This window comes from Meleagris gallopavo, chromosome 2, assembly GCF_000146605.3.
Source record: "Meleagris gallopavo isolate NT-WF06-2002-E0010 breed Aviagen turkey brand Nicholas breeding stock chromosome 2, Turkey_5.1, whole genome shotgun sequence".
Taxonomy (NCBI): Eukaryota; Metazoa; Chordata; class Aves; order Galliformes; family Phasianidae; genus Meleagris; species Meleagris gallopavo.
In genome coordinates this window covers 91,541,030-91,568,011 of record NC_015012.2, presented here as the reverse complement: position 1 = coordinate 91,568,011, position 26,982 = coordinate 91,541,030, and the positions used below count along the sequence as shown (strand labels likewise).

Here is a 26,982-nt window from a genome sequence, read left to right as displayed (position 1 = left end):
AAACAAAATCATCTGATGTTGCTGTATAAAGTCTTACATCTGGGACATAGCACTTTGGGAAATATACCCACAGGTTGTGCAAAAATGAATTCTTTATGTTCTCTTTGAAATCCTTTGCCCTTTACAGTGCTGCTTCAAAGATACCATTTTCCAGACTGTACTACATCTCAGAGAGTACAGACCCTGTATGAATCCTTCCTGATACTGCAGATGTAAGGATTCTTAAAAAATGTTTCATTTGGTGAGTGTTATAGGTTTCTATTTACCTAAACACTCTTGTGTTTAGATTGTAGCACAGAAGACAAATTTTAATCGTTGTAGTCATTCATAGTTCCTGCCGGACTGACAATATTTGTCCAAAGAGTGAACACAAGGGGTAATTTTTTACACTGAAAAGTAGAGAACCTCATTTGGTTGTTGTAGGGGTAAATTTTCCACTATAACATGTCCTTCAGGGGATAAAAAATTGAAATAAAAGTCCATACTGGATTGATTATTTCTTTTGATGCATATCTATTCTCATGAATAAATTTTGCAGTCCTGGCAAATTCCTCCTGTCACAGAAATTTTGTTAAATTGAAAAATATAAACATACAAAAAAACACTCTTAGAAACAAAAAGTTTTGATGTGTTATTACAAACATATGTATGTAATTTCATCCAAACACCAGGAAGCCCATCAGGAGTGATTTGTTTACTGTGCAGGTGATGAGACACTGGAATAGATTGCCCAGAGAGGGTGTGAAGTCTCTGTGGAGATATTCAAAAGACTCTTGGACACTCTGCTTTGGATGTCACTGCTTGAGCAGCGTTTAGACCAGATAGATCCAGAGGTCCCTTAAAAACTCAACCAGTCTATGATTCTTTGAGTTGTGAAGCATTTATTTCCCATTTTACAGGTTTCTAGATGTTCCAGACTTGTTTGTCATCTGTGCTGCAGATGACATAGTCATTTTATATAATGGGAGATCCTCTCTGATTTAATTTATTGTACAGATAGTCTGTGAGAGGAAACTTTTGGATCTACAGTTAGCTAGCTGAACAGAAAGGATGATCAAGTTAGGAGAGGGCGAAGAGGGCTAATGTGGAGAAAGAAGCCACCTGAAGTACTTTGGTAGAGAATGTAAAATAGTTATTAGGGAAGGCCAAAGATGTGGGGGTGGAGTTGACTTGCTTTTTTCACTGTTATTATTGTAATTCACAGAATTATTTGGAACAGAATGACTTCATACAAAAAATGCCAAAAGTAGACAGTAATATTAAGTGCATCAAGTACCCATAATGCCAGAGTTACTGGATTTTTTTATCATGTAATTTCCAAGGAATCCATGGCAGATACTATGTGCTCTGTGCACTAAATATTCCTGTTTTAAAAGAAATTTGCATTGATTCCGCAAGAAAAAGTTGTGCTAGCTAACAGAACTGACAGTTCAGGACTTAATGTGAGTTGATTAGGTAAATAGTCATGTTATCCCAAAAGCTAAGTTTTGCAAGCTATATTGTTAATAGGGAGAGTCTTAGTCTTAATGTGTTAATAGGGAGAGTACCGATCTTGTTGTGACACCAGAGAAACTTCATGGGAGATCTACATTTACAATTAGAAAAAAGAGAAAAAGAAATCATGTCTACATTTTTTTCCTTGTTAGATGTGGATAAATGAAAGTAACAGGTGTGAACACAAGTACACGAGTACAGGTGTAGCACGAGTCTGATGGACTGAGATAAGTTCAGGCACCTGAGCTGAGTGTGAGAAGTGAAATGGGAGTTCAACACCACATTTTCTTCTTTTCCAACATGGAAAGTTAGCAATTAAACCAGAGACTGCTTTGGATAAGCATTGCTCTTAAGCACTCTGCTGAACCTCTGTCACACCTCCAAAAAAATTTTCAAGAACTGCAGCAAACCAAAGAAGGTCGTACTTCTGGGAAAGCAGGACATTATGTATTTCTTTCTTGCTTTGGGAACACTCTAACCATATTATGAATTGACTGCTTAATATACAAAAACAGTCCTGGGAGCAGAGATCAGAAACAACATTTTTCCCTTGTAGGTGAGTGCCCTTGTTTACTAAGTACAATGAAAGCAGTACATTTTTGCATGACCCAAATAACTTGAAAGTTATATAGTTCTCCTGTGTTTTCTGCTTCCTAGTCAGTTTGCATCCACTCTTTTAATATGGTGACTAGCATACTTTTTTAGTGAATTTGATAGTGAACCCATTCAAAGTAGGAGAGCTTTTACTCTTAGTTTTCTGTTCCTTAATAACTGTACTGCTAAACAATGTTGTTTTTTTTTCTGTGAGATAAAGGGGGTTGAGCAAAGGAAGGAAGGAAGGAAACAGTTCTTCCTTCAACTATAACTTAAAGCAAGCCAATCAAAGCAACAGCTTACAATAAAGTCTTATTCTGTCTGCTGTGTATTAGACAAATTGGGTTTCTGTGGGAACTTTTGTATGAAAATGGCCAGTATCTAGAATTCTTCAAAGCTTAAATGGACATGGGTGAAGAATTTCTTAAGACTGGAGATATTTGGAGAGAATTAGAAGCAGAGCCTTCAACAGTTGATATGTATTTGCGGTGTTTGGGTTTAGAGTTCAGGTGTGTCCTAGGTTTGAATTTAGAAGTAGTTGTATCACCAAGAGAAATGGAAATGTGACTATTCCTATACAAGTCACATGAAAATTTCCATTTGAAAATGGTGTAGAAATCTCTGCTACTATTCACAATAATTTGTTTTTGTTAAGCGATTCCAGCTGGAATGCCAATTAAATAGAATGATGAGATGTATTGCTCCAAAAGCCAGAGGATCTTCTGATGCAGAAACAGAAAGAAAAAAAAATCCAAGTGTAAAAGGAAGTAAAGGACTTATGCAGGAAAAAAAGGATTGCAGGAAAGCATAAATAAATTATTAGGAAACTGACATGGGAGTGCAGTAGAGAGTAAGTGAAATATGTTAACATTCCTTCCTGGAACAGCAAGAAATGAGGAAGACATGAAAGCAGCGATCTATATTCTGCACTGTGCAGAATAATTAAAATAACAGTGCGAAAGCTTTAAGAAACATGGGTCATCTTACAATAGAGTTGATCAGGATCAGTGTTAGACAAAATATCCACACTCACATGAAGAGCATTCTATTCTGTTGTTATATTTTTGCTTCCATTTTTCTATAGTTCATGATGTGATGTAATGCAGCGTCCATTGTAGTAGTGTGACCATACCATACTGATAATATTTTATATTACTGATATTGGTAGAATTACGACAAGAGAAATGCAGTACACATTTAAAAGAATATAAAGTAAGTGTTGATTCTCTGAGACTATTCATCACATGGAAAACTGAGATTATTCAACTTGACTTGATCTTTGGAACAGTGATGAGCCAAAATTAGTAATTATTTAGAAATAGTCAACTAAAAGAAATAACAATGTTAGGAGTAGTGTGGAGCTGCATCAAGGGAGGATCAGGTTGGGTGCTAGGAAAAGGTTCTTCACCTGACAGTGATTGGGCACTGGAACAGATTTGCTAGGGCAGTGATCATGGCCCCAAGCTGCCAGAGTTCAAGCAGTGTTTGGACAGTGCTCTCAGACATAGGGTCTGGTTTTGTAGTTGTCCTATGTGGAACCAGGAGCTGGACTTGATGGTCTTTGTGAGTCCCTTTCAACTTGGGGATTCTATGATGACCAAAGAGAAGGTAACTGTCCTTTGAAAATATGTGTTTTGCTTGATATTTGCATGTTGCAAATCACCAAGAAGGGAGGCAGTGTGTAAACAATGTACACAATTTGAGTTTTATGAAGGTACTTGATGTAGTTTCATTTAATAAATATTTGGAAATCAGAAGACATAATACAACACCAGATATAGAGTCACAAAATAGTCTAGATTCAAAAATAACTTCAGGATCATCCAACGATCAGCCTGACCGCCTGAGTCCCATCTCTAAACCATGTCCCATGCTTCGTCATTTATGACAGAAGGAAAAAATTCACGTTGGATAAATTAATTCCATTGGTTCTTAAGTAGCTCAGATACTTCAGTGTGCATTCAAGTTAATGAGACTGAAAATAATCATACAAGATATAATTGAGAGAGAACAGTGTATTGGGGGAATTCAATATGGTTCACCTTGTGAATCCTTGGAGACAAGAAAGTAATTTCAGTCAGAATTGACTCTGATCTCATGTACCTTACTTTCATGTGTGAACTCCAGTTAGACAGTTCCTGCACTGTTCCTTGAGTCCAGACTCAGACTCAGGATTTAGTTTTGTGCAGATTGTCTCTCTGCAGATTTTCTGTGTGTGTGTTTTCTTGAAAACCAACTACTGTGGTTATTTGTTACTTTGACTGATCCACTTTGAAGTTTGTCATTTCTATGCAGCCAGCTGAAGTAGGAGTTCCAGCAGAGAAGTCATGCACTGAGATTGCACTGCTCTAGTCTATGAAACCACTGCTATTGTAGCTCGAAGGTATGTCTTTAGTTAGAAATTTATACAGATTTATGTAAATATGTAGATGGTTGCATTTCTCCAACAAAAGTTTTCTTTTTATGAGAGACAATCTTTCATCATCAGGACACATTCCAGTGCAGATCTGAACAGCAGTAGGAAATCTCTCATGAAAGAGGAAGTGGCAATTTCTAAGTTGATAGTTTATTTTCTAAGTTGACTTGCGTTTTTGAGGTGAGAAGACAGTTGGAACAACCTAAGTGGAAAAATCCTTGCAGATACAATAGCAACAGAAAAAAAAAAATTATAGATCTGTTACCACAGCAAACGTTTCCAGCATTTGACTGATCTTTGGTACTCTAGTCTCTATCCTAAACATGTCTAGTGTTACAAGCCATTCATTTACATAGTATAAATGGCAAATAACAAAACATGTAAAGATTCCATAGCTAGCTGAGAGCTGGCTGCACCATGGAGTCACCATCTTCTGCTTTGTGAGAACTGCTGTGTACATGATTGACATTGACTGTTTAGAGTAACGTGGTTACAATAAGAAGTTCCATTCCTTTTTCTTTTTGAAATTCCAGCTGACAGTGTGCTTACAAACTTTCTTACCTTGTTCCACTTCTCTTCAGCTGGAGTAACGAAAGACTACATCTATGTCTGTGAATAAAACAGGCCATAAAACAGGTCTACTTATTTAATACTGTGTCCAGCCGCTGCAGCATGGCTTGAGTCCATATAGTTACTCTTCAACCTTCCAAAATAGAATGACCACATCTGGATTGCTTCCTGGGAATGATCCCTAACCAGTACCACTGTACTGTGCCTGGACATTGTTGGAAGGATGCTAGATTATTCAAATCAAAATCATGCCAGGGCTTCAATAGAAGTTGAAGTTTAACAGTATGAATAATTAAATGTCAGTGCTTGGTCGCCTGTCCTGCCCCTGATTAGTTTACACTAGAATGACTGTAACCTGAATGGCAAATTCCACTTTGTATTTACTTTCTCCTTGTTTTATGGCGTTATTCACTGTACTCTGTCACTAAAAGACAGGAGAATAGAGAGAGGTAGGTGAAGAAGCTAAATAAAGTGATAAGGGAAAAAGGAACTGACCACTTAGCATAGGATTTTATGTTTCAAATGAAGCGAAGTCTGTCACTCATTCACACAGAAATCTTTATCCTTCCAGATCCTTTGCCACTGAAATCACTGAGGGCGTAGAAGGAGAGACAGGAAGAAGAAATTTCAGTGATATTACATTTTGCAGTTCTCAGTGAGATGTGCCTCTATCTCCTCTGGCAGTTACATCAGATTATTAACATAATCTGCATAATCAAGCACAGTCAAATATAATTAATTAAACTTATAAGGTAGGTCAGGCTAATCCAATAGGATGCATCTCAGTCCACATAATTCATGCAGTCACAAGTATCCATCCCATCTAAAGCATCTATAATACCCCATCAGCCTTTTCCTATATAAGTTTGTCTACGTTTACAATCTCAAGATGGTTCTTTTTGGGTAGCTCCTTTATTCCATCCTCCCTGCAATTCCTTCTGTGTCATATTAGATATATTGTTAAAATTCAGCAAAGAACAATTTAAAAGCTCTGAGTAAAAACAGTTGGAAGAGAATTCATCCCATCAACTTCATTTATAGCCAGTCAAGAAAAATAATCACTTTTAAGGAATAATTCAGCCAATATATTTCAGATCCCTATCTTAGGATAAGATAAATCACATCCTGAGATGCATGTTTGTTTTTGTCTACTGCCTGTAGATGAAATCTGGATGGCTAGTTCACTTGAAAACATGTTCGGTATGGACATCTGCATTGAGTCAGATATCTGAACAACACTATTGAGAACAGATTATGTATGCCTACAGTAACAGTTTCCAACCAACCTGTATTTCTCAAATTTGTATGTGAAAAAGAAAATATTAGTTTATGAACATAAAACATGTTCTCTGGGCTACATCTTTTGCAAAACAGTTGTATTGGAGAGGGATGTAGAGAGGGGTCGCTGTCTCCTGAGAAGCCATTGCAGTAGCTCCATGAGAAGCTCCATATCAAGAGTTGTCTTAGTGGCTGTTCTCCCATCAGTACAGCCGTTCCTCTGCTCCCCTGCTGTCTCTCTGCTGTATCTCAGCATTTGGGGAATAGCTTTGGCTGCTTCATTGTGTGCTGCCCCGCTGAGTTCTGGAAACGTGAGAGAAAGGGAGAAATTGCTGTACTCTACTGAGTCATTATGAATCTATGAGAGAGGGCATCTCCTTTCCCTCATATATACTTCCTGGGGAGCAAAAATAGGATGAAACGAATACCAGCCATCAGCTAAAGATGCCTCATTATTTGTAACATTGTGAATCAGGTTACAAAAGTTAAGGACTGACTGAGCCCAATTATGGTCCTCAAATAAGTGTGGTCTTAGGGGTTTCATTGGTTAAATTGTATTGTCCTGGCAAATCCAATCTATCTATCTCTGATCATGGGTACTCTCGATGAGTTCCTTCTCAAACCTAAACATGTGCCTTGATACCAAATACTGCAGATGCTGCAAACTATTCATAACTGGACTGACTGGACAGGGCCCTGAAAATCTTAAGAACTTCTAAGTCAGCCCTTTTTTCAGCCAGGGTTGGACCAGATGACATCCAGAGGTATGTGATAAGCTCTAAGATCAAAGAAGGGCAAGAAGTATCTTGAGATGAAAAGAAGAAATCCTAAGCTGAGCACATCATCATGGGCCAGAAATTAGATTATTTTTTTTTTAATAAATTTTTGTGCATCTATCACTAGAAATAAAAATATCAGAGACGTGGTCTTGTAAAAGAAGCTTCATCAAGTGCCTCTAGAATCCTTTTCCAAAACTGTAGAGTTTATACCTATATCAAGTAGCTCATAGTGTATTTTTGGTAGGAAGATGCGGATGATTAACAAATAACCGTATTTTAAAAAATATGTTGTAAATTCATTCTTCTGGATGATCCAGAATAATGGGAATGACCCAAGAACCTCTGTTTTCTACCAATAATTCACGTGAATACTTAGAGATTAGAATGCTAATCATGGAAGTCTAACATAAAAGAGGCATAATAAGAGGCTGGAAGAATGGCTTAAGTTAAGAAAAAAGAGTTTTTTAATGGCATTGATTATATACTTATGCATTGAGATGAGAATACACTGCTTTGTGTGGAAACCAAAATCTTCAAAAATGCTTCTGTGCCAAAGTATTTTATCAATATTAATTGTTTCTATTTCAAATATATTTTAATACCAAAAAAAAAGAAAAAACAAGGAATGCTTTTGTATATCAGGAACCACTCCTCAACAAATAGAATAATTCAGATCCGTAAGGGTGCCTTTTAGTCTTTAGGAGAAAAAAATAGTAGTACTTATTTTTCCAGTGGGCACAAGATAAAATGTGGAACACATAGAAAATAAGAATTTCAAAATGTAACAAGGGAAAAAAGAAAGAAGAAGAAAATACATGGTAAGCCGGTAAACTATGTTCAATTTTTGAATGTCTGTACAGGCTTGCTCTGTATTCTTTGCACTTTCTTTATAATACTGAATCCTACTGTGATGTGCTGTGTTCTTTTATCTCAGACCATCCTTGCCATGACTAATTACTCCTATTCTTAATTTATTTTACTTTGAGCATTGGTTATTATTTGAATATTGTAGTTATTACAGGAGACTCAAAGAAATAAAGCCCAGTATTATAACTATTATAAGTGTAGCAATCTGAGGGGGTGGATTTTGATACACACGCACACACACACATCTAATGTAATAATTGAAGTGCATCAAATACAGAAGTGAACAGTTATTTTTTTTCTTTTTGCTATCAGTAGGTAATGTAAGGTCCATAAAGGAATCAGAAACTGTAAAGATAAATTGTTTCGGTCTTTACCTAAAGCAGTGTAAAAGAATTTCAGGAATTGTTGCAGATATGAAAAACTGCATGAGGCCAACTTCATTTTTCAGTGTGTGCCTCAAATAGGCAAATTTAAAGGCTTGTGCTCTGGTCCAAATCTCATATCAATAGGAGTATTCAATCTTCTAGAAATTTTGCTTAGTAGAGTTGCATATGTGTTCTATTTCTTCATTGTGGAGTGGAGAAGAAACCAAAACCCTTTCAGAAGTTGCTGTAAGCTCACTAAGTTTTCCACATTCTCAGTTTCCTTACTCTTAAGATTTTTCCATTCAACTGTACATTCAATGTACAAAGAACCTTATCCCATATGATGATGTAACGTGTAAGATTTGGAATTTGTGTCAAGATTGTTTTGCTAAATATGCATGTACCTCATTTTACAGCTTAGAAGAGTGAAATGGCAGCACAGTAGTAACATATGCTGAGCACTTAGGAACTAACAAGAGGCAGCAGCAAGAGCAGTGAAGTGTCCTACAACAGGTGATGCTGCATGGATAATGAAGCCATCTGGGCGGGAAGCCTATATGACCACATGTAGATTCAGCTTGTTAGACATCGTGTTTTCCCATGCTTGGGAGAAATTGAGTAATTTGATACACAGACCACAGATTTGGAAATTCTCGTTTCAGAAGTCTTTGGTCTTCAATAGGAGCATAGTTGCTATTATTACTGAAGTATCATTGCCTCTCTCTGCAGAATCTCTCAAACTAATGCTATATATAATCATACTCAAAATGAAGGTGCCATTTTGCATTACTCCTTACACTACTAAAATCATAGCAAGCCATTTATTCCGTAAAGAAGTTGTTCACATAAATAAATGATAGAAACAAAAGGAGGTAACACGGATATAGAGGCTACAGCCCTTATTTGCCAGTGACTCCTTGTATGACATAGAGTCACTCACCTGCTTTGTATCTCAACTTCCCATCTGTAAAATGGGCTTAAAATACCTACCTCACAGGGGTGTTGTGAGGCTTTTTAATATAATGTTTGTAAAGTGCTTTGAGATCCTTGGATGAAAGGTGTAATAAGAAATCAAATTATCCACATTTTTATTTTTTACTGCAATACAAGAGTACACTTTTATTCAGATGGCTGAAGACTTCCAGCTCTTAAACCTATTCCACATATTCCTCACTATAATTTGTCTGACATTTGTTTTATCTATTGGGGGATAAACAAAACAAATTTTGCATTCACTAATTACTAAATTGTCATAGTATTCTGGGAATGAGGGCTAAAATAATCTAATATTTGTTTTAAACTGTGTTGCATATTTCTTTTTCATGCAACCCCAAATCTTACTGGCGGCTCTTCACCTAATTAGCTGAGTTGTTTCTTTTTGAGACACTCGGATGCTTCTCCAAATAAAAAAAATGTAATTTGAGTCAGTGGTTCTAAAAGTTCTGTAAGGAATAGATTAGGCTGTTTAGTCCTACATACTTTGCAGTCATTTAACAAACAACCATTAAATAACGTCATGTAAAGGTTAGTAGAAGTTACAGGTTACATCTAAGGGAGCATAGAAACATGAAGTGTAATCAAGATTAGATTTTACGCAGCTGAATAAAAGACACATATGTTCACAGAACTGCTAGGCTGGCATATTTTGTGGAAGTGAACTAAGACACAATCTAATTTATTACTTAAACTTTTAGTTTAATAAACAAGTGACAAGGATGCTTCACTAGATCAGGTCAGAAGGCTCAGCATACAACAGACTATTATTGAGGAGATGATACAGTATGCATAACAATGTATTTGTTGGAATTAACTGCTTCATAGTGATAAGAAATGTATGAAAAATAGTTGTTAAAGAAAGTAGCAGATCTAAGAAAAGGACAAAAATTGAAAGAGGAGGAATGAATCTAGATTAAAATATTTTGTTTTCCTGCCTCTCTCATCCAGGATTCATGCTTTACACCTTTCTCCTCCACCACCTTTTTTTCTTCTTCTTTTTAGGACTGAACGGGCAGGAACCCTGAAAAGGATATAACCAAACAGAATAAAAAATATTATAGTTACAGCTTTCACCCAGCTTCACCTACTCAAAAGGAATTTACATGTCTTCATTCATACAGTATGTGACTCATATTTTGACTTTTTACTGTTGTGGAGGCAAGCTATAACACATTCCTCCCTTGATAATCATTTACATGACTCTTACTCATGTAAAAGCAAACACAAAAACATTTATGTAGAAAACAAACCCTCAAATTTATTTATTTTTTTACATTTTAGGATTGGCCTAGAGTAGTCACTTCTTACCTGAACAGTTCTCTGGATGGCTTTTGAAAACATATTTTTTCCCCGTGCTTTATTTCAGTATCCTGTTAAATTTGGGCTGATTTCATCAGTTTTTCTCTGTGTTTCATGCTAAGCTTGGAGGCACTGCTTCTTTAATTACTTTGATATTCCTTCTTCTACATCTAACTGCCAATCAGATCTAATTACAAGAACTGCCCAAAAATGCAATCTTAACAATCTTCTTGGCAGTAGATTTTGTCTTAAATCTAAATAAATGGGGTACTTGTTTGTACATTTTGCTTTAGAAAATGATCACTAGTATATTGAAAAATTTGATTTTCTGATAAGGCAAACTAATTATCCAGTAATGCTTAAATACCTACTTCTATGCAGACATTCAGGTGAATTTTTTTCACATAGGAAGCATAAGTGACATCCCTTAATATTAAAAACTGATACTCAGATATATGTAATTTTTAGTAGAAACATGAATATGAATAATAATTATCTTGAGAATAACAGCAACTAAAACAAAACCAACCTTAATGATAAATAGGTAACTCACTGCTGACTAAGAACATCTTGTTATGTGAAAACAACATAATATGCCTTCCTGCTAATTAGCCTCCCATTGTATTCAAATGGGTAACAGGTAATATATAGTAACTTCCATATAGAGCTTCTTTTTCCTAGACATAGGCTAGTCATCTATCAGGTCTGCTACTTAACTACAGCCTACTATCATCCCAGGATCCCTAACCACTGTGTAGAAGCAATACTATCTTATGGCTGAAATATTAATTATTGTGCTATTGAGCTTTGTATTTAAATCTCTGATTTACTCTCTTGTCCACTGACCTGAAAGTTACTTTTATAAAAATTATTTTTCTGTGATCAAAATGTTAGTATACAAGCCACCTACTAGCTGAACTTTTTCCATTTTGTTTTGCTTAGCCCAAAACATAAAGTCACACTGTAGAAAGTGCTGTATATTTAGGTGCACCAATGATGCAAATACATCTGAGCAGAAATATTATATTAGCAAGTTGATGGACTAGCTTTTGAGTAGGTTTTAATTGTTGGATCTCTACTGATTTCTTTGAGTTTGCAATAGATTGAAAAACTGGCATAACACGTCAACATAATAACAGACTTAGGAAATTTCCTTTCAGTTTGTGATGCTAAACATTTAAATATTGCTTGAGTAGTTGACAATCAAAAGTAAAATTTATGAGACATTTGTTAGTAAGCTATGGTGAATGTATATCTGTTTTAAGAACGGGTCTAATAATAACATAACTTCTGAGTGAACATGAGATATCAGAAAGTGCTCTCTGGATGATATTCATCTGACCAAATACAGATATCTTTAAGGTAGGCATCTGCTCTGAGCCCCTTTGTTGTCAGTGAAGAGAAACAGGCACTTTTAGTAAGTAATGCATTTAATTCTGAGGAAGATACCTTAGCCAGATCAGGTGGATTATACCCTTATAGTGTCTGCCTCTTTTACTGATCAAGGACAGGAATATCGAGCAGCTTACTGGGATACAGATGCCTGCCTTACTCATGTCTAAAGTTAGGTGAAATGAATCTCACCCTTAGGGCCTCACACTGGTTCAGTCTTAATACATATTCCCCGTACTTTTCAACAGCTGCTAAATCAAAGCTAAGTAAAAGACATGATACCTCTGCACCTCCAAGTTAGACTGCACAGGGTATTAGATAGCAGCCCTACCATACATGTATGACCATATAATTTGGACTAGCATATTAACTTAAAATTGCATTATGCATATAATTACTTTTATCTTCCATTCATATAACAATTCTTTTAAAATTTGTACTTCTCCACAGTTGATGTAATTAAACTAAGAGATTGTGATTTCTGCTGTTGGATCCACTAAGTAAAATGTTATTTTGGTCTTAGCATATAGTGATTGGTTCTACTGTTAATGATGTGTATGATGTTAAAAAAGATGTGTTTCCTGTTTGGTGTATATTTTTTCTCTTCTGGTGAATGTTATTCATCATTAAGAGAATAAAACCAGCAGTGTTCACTCCTTTCCCATTTACCATATTTACAGAATATAAAGAAGTGAGAAACATTTGAAACCTAGGCAGTTATATTAGTAATATGGTTGCAGTTAACCCCATAAAACTAAAATTAGAGATGAGAAAGAGAAGCTGAAGTTTGTATGCCATAATATTTTATCAGTAGTAGCAGTCAACACCTTGTTTTTATCTTATCAGTACTGTGAAATAAATTTGTTTGAATAGCAGAAAAACAGAAATAGCCTTATGGACTATAGAGAAATTCACTTAATAAAACTTAACTGCACATGGGCCTTAGTTGAATAGAATTGCTGTGTAATTAACAATATCTGACATGCAGTTTGTTTTCTGTCCATGTGATTGCAACAACAGTTCCAATTGTAGCCACTTTTTTTCTTTTCTTTTCCTTTTTCTTTCTTTCTTTGTTTCTTTCTTTGTTTCTGTTTTTTATGCAGAAGACCATCAAATGAATTGTCACAATACTCGAATAATGCAAGACACAGAAAAAGACGATAACAATAATGATGAGTATGATAATTACGATGAACTGGTGGCCAAGTCATTGTTAAATCTTGGCAAAATTGCTGAGGATGCAGCATACAGAGCCAGGACAGAATCAGAAATGAACAGCAATACATCTAATAGTCTGGAAGATGATAGTGCAAAAATGAAAATATTGGTCGGAAAAGCGAGCTGAGTTTAGACTTAGACAGTGATGTTGTTAGGGAAACAGTGGACTCCCTTAAATTACTAGCACAAGGACACGGTGTAGTGCTATCAGAAAACATTAATGATAGAAATTATGCAGACAATACTTCACAGCAAGATAATAGGAATATGAACTTTGTAATGTTAGGGAAGCCTGTGAACAATGGACTTACGGAAAAAATGGTGGAGGAGAGTGATGAAGAGGTGTGTCTCAGCAGTTTGGAGTGCTTAAGGAACCAGTGTTTTGATCTGGCTAGGAAACTCAGTGAGACAAACCCACAGGAAAGAAATCAACAGCAAAACATGAACACTCGTCAGCATGTCAGGCAAGAAGATGACTTCCAAGGAAGAACACCAGACCGGAATTACTCTGATATGATGAACCTAATGAGGCTTGAAGAACAGTTGAGCCCCAGATCTAGGACTTTTTCTAGCTGTGCAAAGGAGGATGGTTGTCACGAAAGAGACGATGATACCACCTCTGTTACTTCAGATAGGTCTGAAGAAGTGTTTGATATGACAAAAGGTAACTTAACCCTGCTTGAGAAAGCAATTGCTTTGGAAACTGAGAGAGCAAAAGCCATGAGAGAAAAAATGGCAGTGGAAGCTGGAAGGAGGGATAATATGAGATCATTTGAGGAACAATCTCCAAGACAACTTTCTGGGGATGACAGGAAGCCTAAACCCAGTGACGGCCATGTCAAAAAGCCATATTATGGTAAAGGTAATATTTCTATATACCGTATGTTATGTCATGAGAAAGTATGAACTAACATGTTAAGTTTTGCATAGAATTCTGAAATGAATTTATTAATTCCATAAAATGGTAAACTTGTTTAAATTGTGATAGTATGGCATGATTGTAAAGTAGTTTCATGCTGTGACTATAAAAAAATAATTCATTCTACGATGTTAGAAATATGGATAGTATTTCAGTGAATATCATTTGGCTGAACTGAAAAAATAAGTTTTCAGGGAAATAAACAAGAGATCATGTTGAAAGAGGCAAAGATTTTTCTCATATTTAATATATTTTATAGTGATTACTAAAAACGTGAGAGAGTGGAGTTTTATGTAGCAGGTAGTCAATCAGCTTTGAAGTGCATATTTTACAGGTTGGATTGGGTAGGTGGCATTGTGATTTATAAAATTATCATCAAATGACAGTTATTGATGAAGCCTCTCCCATCTAAAATGTAGAATTGCCTGATAGAAATTGAACAGTATCAGAATGACCGATAACACAAGATAGGGGCAGTGACTGCACATTAATTATCTTAAGATAGTAAGGTAATGGAAACCATTTGCTATGCAAGGCATGGTGTGGCCTGGGCTGAGATCAATAGCAATTTATTTCTTATGTGCATTCCACTTCACTGGTTTCATTCCATTGTGGAAACAGTTAAGGTGCTGCCTTGACCATAATTCAGTATAAAAGATACACACACACACAATATATATACACACAGAAAAAAATAATTAAAAAAAAAAAAGTGAAAATACCCAAAAAGGCAAACTAAAGGTTAACTTTAGAATGCGTTTTAATTTATGGGATTATCCTTGTTATGATGTGTTTATTTTACCACATTCCTCTTTAACATATCTACATCTGTACTTGTAGGGCTGTGTTGTATAAATTATTCAATACCTCCTGAAAGTGACCAAACACCTTTAATTCCCATTGACTTTAGTGGAAGTTGAGGACATGCTATTATTTCTTGGGAGCTGCTAAGTAGGGACTAGGTTTATCTTGTATTTGTTATTATAACAATAGATTCATCTCTGAAAATGAACGAGATGTTGAGCATTTTCCTACTTTTTATAAGTCAGTGTTTTGAAAGACTAATATCAGCCTGAGACATTCAAGGTAGGCAGAAAACATCTCGGTTCCAAGCAAGGTTTTGATTTTTTTACAAAGAAAAATAATGTCCAGTCTCTTAAAAAACTTGGAAATTACTATTATCAAATACCTCTTGTGAGATGTATTGTAGCAAAGTGTTGTTGGTTTTGACTATATATATATATGGTCTAGTGAAGGCTATCGTGATGTTGGGTATTTGGGAAAGACAACTTTAGTTTAGTGTATTATTGCATTTCCATTTGGATGTCGTTCTAAATGTTGTTCACATATGTCACATGTTAGGTACCTCTTCTCTTTGAATATGTGTCTTTAATAAAACTACAGGAAAAAAAAGGAAAAACTAATTAATTTTTCAAGAGCTTTTTAACTCTTCTGTTGTTCAATCCTTCCAATCTTTATAGACATAGACTGTATGCATTTATGCATATAGATCTGCTATCTCCGAAAAGACAATATAAGTCCTAAAACAATATAAGTAAAAGACAGTAGCAATAGTGTGGACTTAATATTTCAGTAAATTCTAGAGCTTCTTTGAAACATCCTGTCCTTTAGGAGCTGTAGGCTGAATTGATAATAGATCCAAACCCCAGCCAGGGAGCCAAAAGACCGTGCTATGTGTTGTGGTCATTTGGACCAAAGAGTGTTGTGGTTGTTTGGACCAAGATGTGTTGTGGAAGTTTGGACCGAGAAACATTGTGGAGTGGATAGTTCTATGCTTTCTTTAATTAAGGCAACAAAGAAAAGTTGATTCCTTCCTTACATTAAAAAGGTAGTTGTTGAGAAAGGAAGCTTTAAGTTAGACAGTTGCTTATATCATTTGTTCTCAACTGATATATTATCTTCCAAATACTCCTAAAAGAGATATCCACAGAGATAAATGATATGATGAAGTGGAAACTTTTGGGGTACCCAGGTTTGCAATGAGAAATGTTTCAAGGCTTCTGTCTTGAACCATTAAGGGACCACTAACTATTTTTTCCTTGCTGTTTAGAGCTTTTGTCTGAAAATTTGTGAATTGAAACACCTTTTGAGTCCTCTAACAACCGTCATTCAAGCAATAGGTCTTGTGGTTGGCAACCCTGCACATAGCAGGGGGGTTGAAATTAGATGATTTTTGTGGTCCTTTTCAACCCAGGCCATTCTATGATTCTGTGAATATAGCCATTGTGACATGGAGTGAAGAAATGTTGCAGAATTAAATAACAGTATGCAATATTTCTCCCCTTTGGCAGTAAAGAATTTGCAGAAGAGTATCCAGTGTTCTGTAAAAAGTTATGGAAAGTTTAGTCAGATGTCTTCCATTAAAAGCAATGGGAAATTTTATGTAAGTTTTGAAACAATTATGAAGAGTATACAGCATCTTTTCTGACTCATTAGACCATAAAGGCTCGTATGTATCTGATACTTACTATAACTTTCCAGCAGTCTTGAATACAGTAGAGAATTGTCTTGACGCTTTAAGTGTCAGGATCCTCAATTGCTCCAAATTAGAATATCTTCATTAACCTCTGTGGAGCTATGGCAGCATGAAGTAGCTAAAGTTCCTGTAGATTAAAATCTTTAAAAAGCCGTTATGGTCTATTAATCATCTACATTTTTTACAGTCCTCAAATATTGTTATATTTATATAATTTGTATTTCATTTACGTTACTTTTTCATATATCTAATACTTTTATGCATTCCAAAGTTCTTGACGTGAAAAGTTGCTTAGAACTGTGTATGTATGTAGCTGTGGGCTTGATGTTCTAGTGGTCTCAGCACAGGCCTATTTGGCAAGACCTCTAATCCCTCCTTTGACATTCACTCCTTCTGTGGCCTTGGTTTTAATCTTTTGATCTCTTTGTTTCAATTTCCTTAAGTATAAGGTTATGGTATTTTCAGGAGTGTTGTGATAACTCTATTGCACTTTGAAGATGGATTTGTATGTACATTTATTATTAAAGAGTGTAAAACAAAGAACTGTATTTTACAGTCAACATACAGGCTAAGGAAAATAAAACTTTCACAATTAGGGATTCCATTTGCAAAAGTTAAGCTTTAAATATTGTATTAAAATTGAAGAATGTATTTAAGACATGGAGAGTCACAGTGAGCTAAAGTATTTTGCTAAAATGAAGGCATTTCTGAAGGATGTGGAATGTAAGAGTTTATTTGCACAAAACTACCGGAGGGAAATCAAGGAAAAATAAGTCCACAACTGAATATGAGCTCTGGATTCTAAAGCTTTAAAAAATGGATTGTGTGTGAAGATCTGCAAGTACTGAAATTGCCACTAATTGCACTGAGGGCTGCATTTGTTAAAGCTGAGATGGCATTTAACGTAAGAAAGATGCCATGGAAAATGCATAGCAAAATTCTGTTTTCCAGAGGAGAAAGCGTAAGTCCTGAAGCAGAGCAATGATGAGAACAGGAAAATATACTTAAATGAGGATAACTCTGACTGGGTATTGAAAGGATGCTGAACTGAAAAAAAAAAAAAAAAAGTTTACTTTGACCCAAAATGGTAGCAGTGAGAGTATTCTGAATTTTAGTCCTTCAGTACTAATGTAAACATTTGTACTAGTCTCAAAGTTTGAGTACTGTGGTCAAGATGATGTGATATGATATGTATCATGTGCTGGGCTGGAAGGCTAGTAATGTTATTTACAGATGTTCTGTAAAAGGAAACCAGCTGATGAAGTATGCGAACATATTCTAGTTCAGGATTGATTTCACCAGCAGTTCCACTACTTGGCAGAAAACTTCATCTTCTTGAAAAAAAGTCTCTTCAGACTTTTCATTGATTTGTAGACAGAAGATCCAACAAAATTCTAAAAGATCGTTAACCTTTTAAAGTTATGAATATTCAAGCAGGATATATTTTTGTTATAGCCCAAATTTCCACAGCAAATACTATGTTCTGTAATTCTGATTACATTGTTTACCCCACCTTAATTTATTGAAGAGAAAGGATTATGTACCTAATTTATACTGCTTTATAAGGAATTTAAAGAAAATGGAGTAATCTGCTTGGAGAGCCTTGGAAAGGGGATTTATTTGTGCAGAATCTTTGAATCATTATGCTAAAGAGCTGGGTTTGCTACTGTCAGGAATTGAACTTCTATGACAGTATGTTTGTAGACTTCAATATATCAGGCAAGTAAGAATGTAAAGATGGGAAACTCCAACTAAACAGTTTCCAAATGACCTTACACCCTTGAGCTGATGCTTGCCAGCAGAACATTGATTGACAGTGGTATGGCTTTGCTATAAAAAGGTCACTTTCCAATCACTCTGGATGGGTATTGCTGTGATCATAGGACTCTGCAGTCTGAAAATGATATAATGGGATAAAAGTTCCAGAACTGTGTTAAGCAGTAGTGGTTTCTTTTTTTTCTTCTAGTTTTTCTTATGAACATTTACCAAAGAGTAAATGACATGATTAAATGAACCTTCTTACAGAAATGTGGAAAGCATCATTCACTTGACACATTTGTTGTAAATTATAGATCCCTCAAGAACAGAAAAGAAAGAGAGCAAATGTCCTACCCCTGGGTGTGATGGAACTGGCCATGTAACGGGGCTTTACCCCCATCACCGCAGTTTGTCAGGATGCCCACACAAAGATAGGGTCCCTCCAGAAAGTAAGTTCACATTGTTTCATGGAAACTGGGGATAAAACTACAAGGATTTTTCTAGCATGCTGTTAAAACTTTTTATTTTAAAAGTTAATTTTATTTTTTCAGTATGGTTTGTCTCAACTTAGTCAACTGTTCTGTGTTACAATTTTTTCCTTTATTCCATCGTTTCCATTCTCTACTAACTTTTACACTAAAACAACAACTTTTAAAGCTGTATTCTTTGATTTTAATAATGCTAGATTATTCGTGTAGATTTATTTAGTCAACAGACAAAAAGGTTTCACGAAGATGTGCACTGCTTTTACTTCTGCGTGCTAACGTCATATGAACTGTCTCTATTGTCTTGTACAGGAATAATTTTATTTGAAAAACTTACAACCCCTTTCCTCTGTTGTTGTATCTTAAACATAATTTATCTTAAACCAATTGATATTATTAAAAATAACAATTTGGCTATCTACGCAGTTATAGAACTCAGGATTTTGAGCAATATTTCCCTGTCAGTTACATGGAAGGAATTTCCTGTCATGTCAGTGGATTCTGTGCAAAGGAAATTCACCCATCCAGACATAGATATAACATAAGGCACAGGGCTCCATTTTTTGAATTCACCTCCTTGATTGGTAGAAATGGCATAGTTCTCTTGAAGATAATTGCTCTATGCTGCTATACCCCAGGCAGGTGTCTTGCTAAGCTCCAGTTATATTTGAAACTAATTTCAAAATGGAGTTATTCTGTTGAATCCTATGGGCCTAAAATCCCTACTGTCCATTAGCACTTACAGATCTAACTTCAATGGAGTTTTAAGAGGCAAAAGGAAACATTAAAGACAGGACTGTAATGATCTACAATTTCCCAGGGAAACTAAATGCTGAAGGACAGGAGGGTGGAAATAGATCAGTGCACAAAGAGAAGCAGAAATAAGAAGTCTTCTCTTTCATAGTAGACTGGCTTCTTCCAGAAGTAATGAGGAAGTGCTTTAGGAAACTTTGATGCATCTTGGTTGATCTCTGAACACAGTAGATCAGATAGATTTATTCTTCACTTTGTAAGAACCCTGTAAGTTTCCGCAACACAAGTATTCTTTCAGTTGCTCAAAGTTCTCTCATTTTTATAAATGGTAAATAAAAAGCTCTGTAGGAGACTATGCAAATCAAAGAAGAATATAGCTTTAAACTGTTTGCATGCTCTTGTACCTACTAAAATGGAAAAGGTGAGCTCATCCTTTTATTTTTTTCCTGTGATGTTGGCCTTGTGAAGCATGTTTCAAGAACAGCCTTAAATAGTAGGAATTTCAGAGTAAAACTGCGTACATGTTTTAGTACACTGATGATGGGATGATGATGATGGTTATCATTTAATCAGTATATGTGGTTTAAATTTTCAGTTCTCTAAACAGTATTTATTCCATTTTTTACTCAGTCAAGGAAATTATTGATTCTGTTAGAACTTTTTTTTGAGTAAGAACTAAATGCAGATTTCCAGACTAGTGCTTGAATGAGAAAACGAGGAATTTGCAGGAGTTGGGTAGCCTCTTTCCATAGAGTAATATATTGTCATCTGGCTCTGAGATGTGGATTCAGATACGTCTCACATAACATGGAACTGTGTCATGTAACAAAAAAGCTTGTGATAATTTGGAACTTCTTTGCTTGAGTTTTGATTCAGAAAAGACCTGCTCTCAGCAGCTGTAGGAGTTAATTTTCCAGCCAGTTTGCAATGGAAGCAGATGTAAATCAGTTTACTAGCTTAAGTTTGTTCCACTTGTTTCTTTTTCTACAAAGGTTGGTTTGTTTTTTTTTTCCTTATTATTATTATTATTATTATTATTAGTTTTTGTTTTTGTTTTTCCACCATCCCTCAATTTTTTAACTGCTTATTTTTAATTTTTAGTCTTTTTTAACAAAAATTCTATCAATTGCAGTTTTCATGTCTGTGGAAAATACGAGTTAAAATATGAAAGGGCCAATTCTACTCATCGTATAGACATAGATATCCATGTGGATGTGGGCAGAACTGGGCCCTAGATCAATTGGGCTGTCCTGTAGTTAGTATCAAATTCTAATCAGTGTTGCATTGAGGCGTATTTCAAGCAATCCAGTGTTCCACCAGTATAACTTGAGAGCAGATTTTCATTCTCGAGCTTGATACTGTGTGTGTAAAGTCATATATTCTGAGTGCATACATTTTCTGGAAGAATTTTTGTAGTCCATAACTTTTTACTGGACCGTTGCTAGCTCGCTGTTCGCTGTTGAGCAGATCTTTGCTCAGTGTTTTTTGTATGAGGATGTGGGAAGTCTTGTGCTTCATTGTTGCACTAGAGACACATTTGATTATAGGTTCTGTAACCTTCATAACTTTCACTGTTGCCCTGTGTTAGAGTATAGGGTCACAGTACTTACTTCCCTCATCAGGCTATGTGTGTCATGTGTATTTTGAGGAATGCTGGTTGTTAATGAATCCTGCTTTGTTTTAAAATGGTTTCATATATACTGGGATTTGATTTTTTTTTCTTGTTTTCATACTCTGCTGTTTTCTCTTACTCTCCTTGTCAAGTTCTTGCCATGCATGAAAATGTTCTTAAGTGTCCTACACCAGGCTGCACAGGCCGGGGCCACGTAAATAGCAACAGGAATTCCCACCGAAGGTAAGGATGCCATCACTGGACACCAACCTAGAGGGAACAGTGCCTCCAAACTGCAGCCCTTCTAGCAGTCCATGGCAGGGGGGGAGTGTGAATGTGTGTTCTGTTGTGTTGTTTCTAAGATTGACAGATGGTGCATCATGTGCTTTATCTGCTTTAAAGAGTTATATTTTTTCATGTGTTTTCTGAGGAGGATAAATGTTGCATTTGCCTCAGAATGGATGAATTGATCTGCAGAATACATTTCAAGCATCCTTAGCTTTTGGGGTGTTTTTTTTGTTGTTGTTGTTTTGGTTTGGTTTGGTTTGGTTTTTTTTCTCCTTTCTGTTTTGGTATTAGCAGTGATGCAAAGTGAGTATGACTCCCTTATGGGCATGTCACAAGGAGACTGAAGGATCTGCCAATATCATCAAGACTAGGGCAGAGTTCTTGTCCTCACACTTCACTCTCTTCAGAGAATATATTGCATGAAAAATTCCAGTCTACTTCTAAAAATGATTATTTTTTTATACATGGGAAACAGCATTTTAGGTACACAAGCATTGTAAGAGATAACTTTTCTACTAAAAATATGCTTTTGACCCTGTAGTCCTCGTTCACAGCTAAGAAAGATTATGAAAATGTCTCACTACATTAAAAAATTAGAAGCTAAAAATGTTCGATATAAAAAATCAAAAAGAGATCAAGAAAAAGGTAACTTTTCTGTAGTTTCCTAAAATTACTAATAGAATCTTACAGAATGGATGCAATTTCCCTTTAAATTTTTTTAGACAAATAACAAAATTATCAAAATATTGCTGCAACTTTTAGTAGATCATAGTATTCTCACAAAATACAAGATCTTATTTCTTTATAGTTTAAAAAAAACAGGAAATGTGAGTGGAGGGTATAAGGATGCAAGGTTCCTATTTAATTCCTTTTTTACTGTTAACTGTAGCATCGATGCATAAGGGACTACACAGGTACTGAATGCTCAGTCTTGTCAAGCTCTGCCTTACTGGAGTCCTGTGTATTTACTGCATGCCTCCTGGAAGACTCTTGTGGGTACCTTACCCTGTACAATAAGCTCTGGTACCCCTCTCTTCTCCGTAGTGATGCTGCTGTTAGATGCGGCAAAATCTCTGAGAAGATGTCATGGGATTTACTACTGCTTGAAGCAGTATTCACTTCAGGTTGAATATCTACTAGATTATTAGAGGTGTCTGGAGAAGAGCGTGTCAATAGAGAGCAGCTGCCCTCTGGCATGACTCCAGAGCCCCCTCAACCTTCTGCAAAGGTAGGAAACTGAAGAAGGGCTGAAAGGAGCAGTCTGCAGTCTCTGCTCACCTCCTTCTGCAGCTTTTGGGGCATTTTGCTCTGCTTCACCATTTTATTTTATTTTTTTTTTTCCCTGTGGAGAAGGGAACATCTGGGAATGCACTGATTTGCCCTTCATTTTCTTTTCCTGTGGAGAACACAGACAACTGCGGTCACATAAACATGCAATAGACCGTGACAAGGAAAGGATCCCCTCATTGTCAGGTCACAGGTTTTTACAGCTTCACTAAGAGCACCATCTGCTGGCATCAGATACTTATTTTTTACTGTTCTGCATCTTTTTTTCTTTTTTTCTTTTTTTTAAAAAAAGGCTTATTTTAGTCACTGCAATAGTAGTTCAGCATTTGCCAATTTAATTGAATTTCAAGTGCAGAATTTCCTTTCATGTTATATCATCTATTATTAGAAAACATACCTTAGTGCTTGAATTTCATGAACAATCACTAGGCATAATATATCTAAGATGTAGATTTAGAGACCTTAGACCAAATTTTGCACTCATTTATATAATTTGCTTTTGATGAAGGTGAATAAAATGTGAAGCAGTGCAAAATTTGGCCTACATGGTGTTTAATCATCCTTAGAAGCCATTTCATTGACAACATTTGTAGATTCATAAAGGTTACAAGTCTGCTAACAGAGCTGCACAATAGATCCCAGGTTATATTCTCCTCTTTTACTGGTATGTTCACTGGCTGACATCCATAAATAATCTACCCACATACAGTCAGAGAAGAACAGTTCTAAGATCTACCATGTAACTTGGAAAACAGAAGAAAGGAAGTCTATAGAAAATACACATGACCAAAAAGCTTTTGGAAAGTCTTTTCCTTCAGATTCATCCTGATACAGGCTAAGGAGGAGAAGGAGTAATTGGATCAGTGCTATAATGTGAAACTACGCAGGACAAGAAAATTAAATTTCCTTTCTGTAATTGCAGCCTCTCTGGATGTCCTATTGCTGCAGCAGAGAAACTGGCTAAAGCTCAAGAGAAGCATCAGAACTGTGATGTGTCAAAATCAAACCAGGCATCAGATCGGGTTTTAAGGTATTAGAAATCACTATAATACTTATTATTATGCAGAATTCATCACACATTCACTTAATCTGAGAATTTATATTTATATACATTGTATATACATATATATCTCCTTTAAAGAAGAGTTAGAATTAGGGCTTCTGGATCCAATTCTCACAGAGTATGTTTCCCACTCAATTTACATGGGGGAGGGTTGGTAATTATTTTGGCAAATACATGTAAAGCTGAAAAGCTCATTTTTGTCTTAGGCATTGTTTGGTGTAAAGATGACTGCTGGAGTGCAAAGTCTAAGAACAGTGTGAAAAAAGTTGGTATCTTTTGGGAATAAACTAATATTTACCGGTAAGTCTTGGTTTTTTCAGCAGGCTTTTACTAGTAAATATCAGTTTAAATTAAACCAGAAGCCCTATTTGCATTACCAAAATGGTTGCAGACCTTTTTAACAGGACGCTTGGAAAAATGATGAATACAGCTTAGATCCCAAAATAAAGTCAGGTGTAGTTCTTTGTTCCTCTATTCACTTCCAGGAAGGATGAAAAGAAAGAAAATTTGTGCTAAATTTTATATGATCTTGAACCACTTTGACATAATCATACTCCTTCTCTCCATCCATATATTCGTTATTAATCCAAAGCTATAACCAGCTTTCCACTATTGTCTCCTCTTTTGAGATATATGGGTGGAAAAAATACTGTTTCTAAGGAGCTGAAGTGTGAAGGATACATGTGAAAGAACTTCTGCATGATTATTCCAGCCTTGTACTGATGATGCCCCAAGAGCTGCAGAATTTCTCAGTGGATACTGCGGTATTTGTGGGCTGGGACAGGTACATCCCTCTCAGCTGTCAGGAGGAGCATGGAGGAAGTGCCACAGCTTTAGTTCCCAACATTTCCTATTTACCCCATTAGTTTCTAAGTATTGGATTATCTTCTAGATTTGAAATCTGATAGGGTTGCTTAAAATGAAAGTTTGTATTATCAAGATTATTCTTTGCATATTCTCTTAAGCTTCATCTAGTTATAATATTTAAAAACAACAACAACACTATTTTGACAGAACTAAGAACACAGATTTATTGCTCACATCTGTGGATCTTTTTTTCTTGGGCCTATTGACTTATTTTCTTTCCTTGGATTGTTTTTGATTTTTTTTTTTTCTTAACTGCCCCTAATTCAGATTATTCTACTTTTCATGTAGCATCCCAGACAATTTTCTTAGAGAAAGATTCTTAAAGCTTATTAATAAACAAGAGTTTTTGTTAGAATAACATAGTTTCTCATTGGTGGAAAAAGGCAAATAAGAAAATGCAGTGGTTTTTATCACTGTTCATTAGGGATGCCATACAAAGAAGACAACTGCTGAAAAGCAGCATCCAGTTTGCTGGAAAACTCCTTAGGAAATTGCACTGCAGTCTTAATGTTGCTTGTGAGTCTGCCCTGTGTTTCACATTTTATCAGCAATTCAGATAATGCTTTCATCTTATCTCCTGCTTCCCTTTTACCTTTAAGTCACTGAAGTATTTGAGGAAGAACTTGGGAGTTAATTATGATATTTACATGCAGTCAACTAATAGGGAGACAGTGATGTTCTGAGACTAAATCTTGAATATTTGTCTTCATTCCAGTTTCCACCCCACTTTCATTTAGAATTTCTCAAAGAGAAATCAAATTCATAAGAACTCTGTTCCACAGCAATTTCGGATTTACATTGAATGTACAAGAACTGAACTACATTTTTTGTTAGCTGAACATGGATTGTCTTGAGGTAGAATCAAAATTAATTCATATCAACTCATTGTGTAAATGCTCTCACTGTGCTTTGGAGGAAGAAATATGCAAAGAAGTGAGCAAACATAAATCAAAGGAAATAGTATGACTAGTGATTTTTTGGGTGCTCTTTACATAAATATCCTAAATTATATGAAAATGAATTGATTCAGATAACACATAATATTTAATATTCAAAATCTAATTCTTAATAGATAACACATTCCATTTTGCCAACCTTGACTGAGTTAATGATCTTACAACTGTTCCCTCTATTCTCACTGGTTGTAAATGTAGTAAAGAAAAAAAAAAAGAGAGAGAAAAAAACTTGACACTATGATTCTTGATTCCAGCAGAAGCACCTAAGGTGTACTGTTAATCGTCTTTACTTCCTGCTAAATGCAGTAGGTAGGCAAGCATCACTGCATAGAATCTGCTTCCTATGACCTGTTTATATAACACTTTCTTGTGTAGGAAAGGTTTGCAGGATCTGACCTTGCCTTATTCACTGAAAGCTGATGACTTCTGTGTCCACATGCAGAAGACAATGTGATAGTGGAGAAGTTCACTACAGCATTCCTTAACTGAGATTTCACAGCTTTTTTCAAGGGCCTGAAAGATCAATTGGGACTTTTCCTGACTATCCTCTCTGATCTTAAAGGAGAGAGAAATTTAGCTGATATAAGTTTATTCTGTATTCATTCAGATAACTTTCCTTGAGGTATTTGTGTAGCAAGAGTTGCAGCTCCTGCCCAAACCTTGCATTTAAGGGTAAGCAGGACATATGAGGCAGCTGAACGTCCACAGAAATAGTGAGAGTATCCTGTGTATTTCTCAGCATCAACCTGGAACTCTATACTGAAGGATGAAACAAGACTAACTCCTTTGGAAAACATACAGGAGAACAGCATGCAACTCTGTTGAAAAAGATTTAGAGGAAACTCCATTAATTAAATCGAGCTTCCCGTGCCTTTCTTTTCTTTTTTTTTTTTTGACATTTGAAGGAATTTGTTCAAACTTCTTCTTCTGTCAGTTCACTTGTCCTTTTTTGATTCACCTCCCAAAAAGAAAATGTTTGCTATGTGATGCAATTACAAAGGGAAAGTGGAACCGTGGGGTATTTTAAAACAGAATTTTAAAATACTTTTAGATACAGAATACATTTAGCTGTATTAGAATTAATTTTGTCTAGGCTTTGTTCAAGAAAATATGTATTGTTTGTCTGCTGAAAATAACCAAACAAAGCAAATGCAATAATATATTGCTGTCTCATGAGTGCAAGAAATAACTAAGATTTTCTAATCTGAACTATAAATTATGCACAAACA

At 35.6% G+C, this 26,982-nt stretch overlaps 1 protein-coding gene across 1 annotated transcript in view; it reads left to right on the top strand.

Annotated features, from left to right (window-relative positions):
- Positions 1-26,982, top strand: part of LOC100548026 (myelin transcription factor 1-like protein) — a 138,474-nt gene that overhangs the window by 37,064 nt on the left and 74,428 nt on the right. Inside the window, 5 exon segments of the mRNA XM_031552259.1 lie at positions 13,154-13,357; positions 13,360-14,130; positions 18,757-18,891; positions 21,445-21,535; positions 23,790-23,897. Coding sequence (XP_031408119.1) covers positions 13,154-13,357; positions 13,360-14,130; positions 18,757-18,891; positions 21,445-21,535; positions 23,790-23,897 — 1,309 coding nt within the window.